Raw genomic sequence first — 8,027 nt, forward strand, 5'->3', positions numbered from 1 at the left:
CCGTGACGTCAGTTCCTGTCGGCGGCGGCAGCGCGGGGTGGTGCTTCCGCTTTCCGCCGACGCGCGCGCTCCGCTTTCAGCCGACGCGGGATCATGGCGGCCACCGCCACGATGGCGAACTCGGGGTCGGCGCGGAAGCGGCTGCTCAAAGAGGAAGACATGACCAAAGTGGAATTCGAGACCAGCGAGGAGGTGGACGTGACGCCCACGTTCGACACCATGGGCCTGCGGGAGGACCTGCTGCGCGGCATCTACGCCTACGGTCGGTGGGCGCGGAGGGCGCGGGGCGGGCGCCACGGGTTTGCGAGCCGGGCGGGCGAGGGCAGGCCGGGCCCGTAGGCTGAGAGTCCCCGGCCCGACGGGGACCCTTCCCCGCCCCCGGGCTCCGAGCCGAGGCAGCAGAGAGGGCCCCCCCGCCCCCGGCACACCGTCATCACTCCGCGACCGAGGTTGCGGCGTGTTGTCCCGGGTGCAGAGCTACGTGCCGGTCTCTGCGGGGCTGCACAGTCGTCCGGACGCTCCTTCGGCTGATAACTGCCCTGCATCTCCCGGTGTGAGGCCCCCGCGCTGCTTTGGGCACCGGGGCTGAGCAGTGAGCCAGGCGGGCTCAGGCCCCGGAGAGCTTAAGTTGCGTTTGGGAGAAGGTAGCCCAGGAGTAATGGCTGTGAAGAAACGGAGCCGGATAATTGGAGCAAATAGACAAGCGGGCTCCCGGGAGGAGGTGACATTTGAGCTAGGATCCGGACTAGGGAGCCCGTTAGGAGAAGACGGTGGTGAAACCGGGCAGTGGCAGCAGCAGTGCATTCCAGGAACAGGAAGAAGCCTGTCCCGGGAGCCGGGGGATGAGCTCGGAGAGGGCGGCAAGGGCCGTGCGAGGCGATGAGGTTTTGGTGCCCTGGGGAGGGGGGTGTGAGCTGCGGGTGACCGTCCTGCTGGCTGGCTGTGGATCTGGAGGAGGAGGGGCAGGAGAGGAAGCAGGCTGAGCCTCCCGCTTTTGCTCAGTGCCGGGAGAGGTGACGGCGTGGCGGTGGAGGTGGGCAGCGCTGCCAGGGTTCACTGGTGGGTGAGGAGCAGCAGAGGGAAGAGGGCGGTGTGATTCGTTGTTGTAGCAACCACCCAGGTGATGCTGCCAGTAGCCTAGGGGAGGAGCACTTGAAGGAGGCAAAATCGGGGCGCTGGCTTGGTTGTGGTGAGCATCCCCCTGGCGGTGCTGGGAGGCAGCTGCCTAAGCTGGAGCTGGGGTTGGGGATACCAGGGAATTGTCTGCATCTGTCTTCAGGCCTGGGGCCGGGGCCTTTCTTATCCAGTCCTTGGTGCCAGGACAGTTTCCAGTGGCTCTCAACCTTCCTAATGCCGCGACCCTTTAATACAGTTCCTCGTGTTGTGGTGACCCCCCAACCATAAAATTATTTTCGTTGATACTTCATAACTAATTTTGCTACTGTTATGAATCGTAATGTAAATATCTGTGTTTTCCGATGGTCTCAGGGGACCCTCTAGCGCTTCTCAACCTGTGGGTCACGACTCACAGGTGAGAACCGCTGCTGTAGAGCCTAAGACCATCAGAAAACAGATATTTACATTACGATTCATAACTGTAGCAAAATTGCAGTTACGAAGTAGCAATGAAAATAGTTTTATGGTTGGGGGTCACCACAGCATGAGGAACTGTATTAAAGGGTCGCGGCATTAGGAAGGTTGAGAACCACTGGTTTAGACAGAGCAGAGGTGTTGCTGTGGGGAGGGGAGGTAACCATTGCAGCCCGCCTGGCTCTCGGCCCCCAGGACACCCTGCCCGTTCCCGATCCGTGTGCTTGGTCATCAGGAGGGTTTGAAATCTGCTGCTACAATTGCTTTTGTGTTAGATGGGGAACATGCTACACTTTAAAGACTACTAACAATAATTACAGCTTTTACATAAAGTGTTTGTTTACTCGGCGAGTACTTGTACTCCTTCAGAGTAGCCCCGTCCCTTGGTGATTTAGGCTGTTGTGCACGAGAGATGGGGTGCAGGTCACAGCTGTGGGACCGTGCAGGACACCCCACAGTGCTGCCCCAGCAATGAGGGGAAAAGCAACGTAGGTTATCGCCATATAGTCACACAGTCACAGAGTCGGAGTACACAGTGAGCCTCCCCACCCGCTCTCCAGGAGTGTGGCCTCCTCCGCTTTGTCTTAAACCTCTCTGGGTCTATACATCCGCCAGGGATGTTCCTTTACAGAGGTTTTGCCTACTAACAAGGCCCTGTGCCAGCATAAAAACCCGCTTCCGCCAGTTGCTCCCAGCTGTCTGGTGAGAGCTCAGTGTGCTGGGCCTGGGCTTGGGCAGAGGCTGGGGGTGGGGCTAGGAGAGCCCATCTCTGCGCCCCGGAGCTTAGTGTCTGGTTGTAAACGCGCTGGCCTAGTGCTCAGAGCCACCTTCTCTGTTTCTGTCCCCAGGGTTTGAAAAGCCATCCGCCATCCAGCAGCGCGCCATCAAGCAGATCATCAAAGGGAGAGACGTCATCGCACAGTAAGTCTGGCTGCAGGGGCCCGGGAACAGTGCGGGTTTGGACCGTGAGGGTCCTCTTCTGCTTGGACTTTCTTCCCAATAAATACAGTAATATGTCTCCTATTATGATTTCTTACAACGTTTCCTTTTCTCCAGCTTTATTGTAAGAACGTAGTGTGTATCGAACTTACAGAACATGTTAATTGATGTGTTTATGTTGTTGCTAAGTCTTCGGGTCAATAGTAGGCTGTTCGCACTTAAGGTTGGAGGTAGTTGCGTGTGGGTTTTGACTGGGAAATTGGCAGCCCTGACCCCCTGCTGTTGCAGGGGCCCCTGTGTTGTTAGTGCTTTGGGGCCCCAATGTTCTGCTTTTATATACTTGTTACCAACTGTTTCCTTGACTTCAGCCCAGGGTGCTTTATTGTTTGTATTCTTGTGTTCTCTATTTTAGAAAGCTTTCCTTTTTTAGCCAGCTTTAATACCTGTCAGTTGGCGTGTGGATTTGTATATAATACTCCTTAAATAGCTTTATTACTGATTTACCTAATTTTTAAAGGCTCACTTACAAAAATAAAAATAATTGGAGGACAATTTCCATCCAGATCATACTTAAAGGGGAATGCCACCTGCTGGGGTAGGTTCTGCAGCTACTGTCCCCATCACCGGGGACTTAGAAGTGACGTTGTGCCCGTGTCCCACTTCTTGCCACTAAGGTGGTGGTGGTCTGCTGGGGGCGGGGGGGGAGCATCTGAGAAACTGCCCGGTGCTCCCTCCCCTCGGAGCGGGGCTGTGGTGGTTCTGTGAGTGGACAGTGACGTGGCCCACGGTTCCCAGCCCCACTTACCTGTGTTCTCTCCTAGGTCGCAGTCTGGCACGGGCAAAACCGCCACCTTCAGTATTTCCGTCCTCCAGTGTCTGGACATCCAGGTGACTGGCCGCTCCGTGTCCTCCAGGAGGCGCTTCCTTCCTTCCGTGGCGCCGTGTTCGCGTCTCTGTTGTGCTGACTCAGGCTTTAAAGAGAACGAGTCGCACACTAGTGCCTGAGCTAACCCCCTGCCATACATTCCTTTTACCTGGACGGGAGACTTTAAACTAGTGGACGTTCTCGTCTGTGAACAAGACTGCTCACCAGGACCCGGGACCTCTGGGCTTGCGGTTTCAGAGACGTTGAGTGTGGTTTCCCTCCGTTAGGAGTCAGATGGGCACTTAACGCGACATCATAGTCAGAACAGGTCTGAGCCCGAGGCAGCGGGTCCGCCCGGAGAGCACTGACGGTCTGTCCCGGCGATTACTTTTCAGGTCCGTGAGACCCAGGCTCTGATCCTGGCCCCCACGAGAGAGCTGGCTGTGCAGATCCAGAAGGTGAGGCACCCCCGGCGTCGCGCGGCAGGTCCTGCCTCTGGGCCGGCTGCGAGGCCGACCCGTCTCATCCATCCGGTCTCTCGTTGCTCAGGCTTCTCCCGAGTCCTGGCAGTTTTGCCATAAACCATCGCGTGACATGAATTGGGGTTTGCGTTGTCATTCTCAGTGTGGCTTGTGTGGCTCCGTAGTTCCTGGCAGTCAGCACCAAAGAGCCAGCTGTCTTGTGCTCATTGTGAGCACTGCGGAAGGCTGTACAGTAACGGCTGGATGAGAGTGAATTTCATATGTTTCCTGACTTTTCAGTAACTAACACGAACTGTGTTTGTACTGAGAAACCAATAAAACTAACTTCAATCCCCATTCTAGAAAGCTTCCATAGGAACAGGAGAGGAGAGCGTGGGGGAGAAGCGGGCTCTGTCTGTGGTGGGGATAATGGCATAAATAGTGCGTAGGGGTCATGCCAAGTGCATGGAAATGACCTGTGTTCCGCCAGGGCCTGCTCGCGCTCGGCGACTACATGAACGTGCAGTGCCACGCCTGCATCGGGGGCACCAACGTGGGGGAGGACATCCGGAAGCTGGACTACGGGCAGCACGTCGTGGCCGGCACGCCGGGGCGTGTGTTTGGTAAGCGAGGGCCGCGCTCCATTCCCCGCGTTGCCTGTCTGCGCGGGGTCACTTGTAGGAAGCGGAGGGAGGTCTCTGGAGTGGCCGCTCCTTCCTCGTACCCTGCGGTCTAACTCCTCCTGAACCTGGTTGTAGATATGATCCGTCGCAGGAGTCTGAGGACACGGGCCATCAAGATGTTGGTTTTGGATGAGGCGGATGAAATGCTGAACAAAGGTGCGTGTGACACGAGGACTGACCTCTGCCGACGCGTGGTCCCGCCTGTTCACGGTGCGGGTGGGAACGGGCACCAGTGGACGTGCTCGCAATAGCGGAGTGTGTCCGTGGGGACCTAGCCGGGCCCCGGGGGCCACGGGGACAGGAAACTCACACTTGGGTCTTTTTGTGGTCGCTGCGTGTGAGGCTGACCACAGCCGGCAGGCACACAGCCTGTCATCCCCACCAGACACGCTGCTTTCCCTGTGTCCGTGGTCAGGACGGCCCGGGCAGTCGCAGCTCTGCGCCTCATTCAATGTGAGCCTGGCCTGCACCTCTGTGCAGGGGTGCGGCCTCAGGTTCCTGTGGTCTGTTCCTCGCCCCAGGTTTCAAAGAGCAGATTTACGACGTGTACAGGTACCTGCCCCCGGCCACGCAGGTGGTGCTCATCAGTGCCACGCTGCCCCACGAGATCCTGGAGATGACCAACAAGTTCATGACGGACCCCATCCGCATCCTGGTGAAGCGGTGAGCACACCTGTTCAGCACCGGGGGCTGCACTGGGGTTTAAAACATGGAACCCTAATTTCCTTTTTTGAAAAGCGAGCTTTTAATGTGCATCTTAACAATTAGCTGCCGGTGTGGCCCGGGGACTTGGGAGTAAGAGGAGTATGTACCGTGCACAGTGGGGTGTTCTCTCTCTGTTCAGGGTGGTGGTAATTGCTGGTTCTGATCCAGAGCTGGGCCCGGGCGGGAGAAGTGGTGGCTCCTAGGACCTGGCCTGCGCCGCCCCCCAGTCTCGGTGGGAAGAGCGGGTAACAGGGTTCGTCTCTCCTCCAGTGATGAGTTGACCCTGGAAGGCATCAAGCAGTTTTTCGTGGCGGTGGAAAGAGAAGAGTGGAAGTTTGACACGCTGTGCGACCTCTACGACACGCTGACCATCACGCAGGCCGTCATCTTCTGCAACACCAAGAGGAAGGTGCGTGGCTGGGCCCGTGCATGTCCTCTGGTGCCGGCTGGAGCGCGGTCTCCGCGGAGCTGGGACGGGCGGGCGTGGAGGCCAGACGCCTGCTTCGGGCTTTGTGGGCACGTGGGCTCCGGGACGGCTGCCCACTCTGCCCTTGAGCACAGAAGCCGCTGTGGGCCGTGCTCGGTGGAACGACAGTGTCGGTTCCAGTCCCACGCCATCGGTGTCCGGTGGCTCCGCTGGTGGGTGTTCCCAGGTGAAGAGGATGTTTGTGCCATTAGCTGGGCGCATGACGTGCCTCACACCCAGTGAGGATGCGTCCACGTCTCAGTGCGCCTGCTCTGCGGGTGGCTCACGTGGGCTCTGCGATGGGGCGCTACGTCCCGAGTCCATCTCTGCTTTGGGAGCTCAAGGAGCACCTGCGATTCCGTTGGCAGGTTGACTGGCTGACGGAGAAAATGAGAGAAGCCAACTTCACGGTGTCGTCGATGCACGGGGACATGCCGCAGAAGGAGCGGGAGTCCATCATGAAGGAGTTCCGGTCCGGCGCCAGGTGGGTGGGCTCGGGGTGGGGCTGGCGGCCTCGGTGTGGGACATGCAGGTCTGGGTCGGCAGCTTTCTCTGGGGGAGGGGCATGGGAGCGAGCCCCGCCACGGCCTGTGGTGCCGTGACTGGTGCGGTGAGACGCGGAACTTGTACTCAGACCCCGCACGTGGCCCCGTCACCACGCTCACCCAGGGCCCTTGCGAAGGGTCTTTCTGGCGTGCCCTAACCCCACGTGGACCAGGGGCCAGGGTGCGGGTGACTGGCATCCAGTCTCGAGCCTTCGTGACTGAGTGACGGCCTCGCGTCTCCTTCTTGCCGCAGCCGGGTGCTCATCTCCACCGACGTCTGGGCCCGGGGCCTGGACGTCCCTCAGGTGTCCCTGATCATCAACTACGACCTGCCCAACAACAGAGAGCTCTACATCCACAGGTAGGGCGCCCCCCCCCACCCCCACCCCGGCCGCCCACACGGTCCTCGCTGCGTGTTCCAACGGAATCTTCCTTCTCCCCAAGAATCGGGCGGTCGGGGCGGTACGGCCGGAAGGGCGTGGCCATCAACTTCGTGAAGAACGACGACATCCGCATCCTGCGGGACATTGAGCAGTACTACTCCACGCAGATCGATGAGATGCCCATGAACGGTGCTCGGAGGGGGGCGGGCGGGGGCTGCCTGGGGCCCCAGTGTCCCGTGATCCCATCCCGGGGGCTCCGCCGGGGCCTCGGCTAACGTGCGTCTCCTGTTTTCCTGCTTTCAGTTGCCGATCTGATCTGAGGCGTCTGCTGCACTGGGGACGAGTTGGCCGGCTGTGTCCCCTCGGGACTGTCCAGAGCAGTTTGTGTGTAAGGAGGTTAAGGCACCCTCTTCTTGCGGCCCCCAGGGCGACCTGAATGGGAATGGAACCTTGATCCCCCTGACCACATTGTCAGGGCGTGACAATAGATGGCACACTTCATGGGGAGATGAGTACATGCAGCTCAGTGGATAGTGATGTAGGAAGCCACACAAAGTTCTACGCGAAGGGGAAAACAAGTCTGGTGGTAACGCTGAACACCTACTGGATTCAGTCTTTTCTTACCCACGTGTAAATAATGCTTTGCTCTTGTCTTTTTCATTAAACATTTTAAACTTTGCCCTTGAACTCTCATTTCTGTGTCCTGAGCTACCACACCTGCCTGTGCCCGCACTCTGCCTGCTGAGCCCTCCCCACACTGTGAATTTCCATGTTCATCCAGCGATTCTAACTCCAGCCTCTGAAACTAGAGTTTATGAAAGGAATTTAATAGGAAAAGATCAAAACCCAATATTGGTTCTTCAAAAGGATCAACTATGTTGACAGTTTTTAAGTGAAATTGACCAAGAAAAAACTTGGATTACCAAAATCAGGAAAGCGATGTTACAATTGCCCTCAGAATAGAAGGGTCGCTGTGAGCAACTGTGCCCACAAGTTGGGTCGCCCCGATCAAGTGGGTGGAGTCCTAGGAGACGGCCCTGCCGACCCTGACCAGGTGCACAGTCAGATGGAGGCCGAGGCGAAGGCAAGAACAGGGCGGGCAAAAGTAGGCTTGCAGTCGTTTGGGTGAAAAATGCAATAATCATCCAACAAGTTTCACGAACAACTGTAAGCCTACTTTTGCCCCACGCTGTATAAAGGCACAAAGAAGTTGACGTGAAAATAAAAACAAACACCACGGCACCACACTGATCACGAGCGGCCGTGGCCACGGTAGACAGTCCACGATAAAGACGGTTCCTGGGACGGAGGCCTCCTAGGGTGAAGGGTAATTTATCAAAACGATGCGACAATCCTAAACACCTGTGCGCCGAACAGCTTCAGAACAGGA

The 8,027-nt window shown here is 57.7% G+C and overlaps 1 protein-coding gene across 1 annotated transcript; it reads left to right on the plus strand.

Moving 5' to 3' along the window:
* The first annotated feature begins 39 nt into the window (after window positions 1-39).
* On the plus strand, window positions 40-7,315 carry EIF4A3 (eukaryotic translation initiation factor 4A3). Its single transcript, XM_079797959.1, has 12 exons — window positions 40-262; window positions 2,439-2,511; window positions 3,351-3,417; window positions 3,790-3,852; window positions 4,346-4,478; window positions 4,614-4,694; window positions 5,060-5,201; window positions 5,514-5,652; window positions 6,078-6,193; window positions 6,508-6,615; window positions 6,699-6,826; window positions 6,941-7,315. The coding sequence occupies exons 1-12, from the start codon at window positions 94-96 to the stop codon at window positions 6,955-6,957; spliced, it is 1,236 nt and encodes a 411-aa protein (XP_079654085.1). The 5' UTR covers window positions 40-93; the 3' UTR covers window positions 6,958-7,315.
* Window positions 7,316-8,027: the final 712 nt, after the last annotated feature.

Source organism: Cnephaeus nilssonii (genome assembly GCF_951640355.1).
Source record: "Cnephaeus nilssonii genome assembly, chromosome: 19".
NCBI classification, from domain to species: Eukaryota; Metazoa; Chordata; class Mammalia; order Chiroptera; family Vespertilionidae; genus Cnephaeus; species Cnephaeus nilssonii.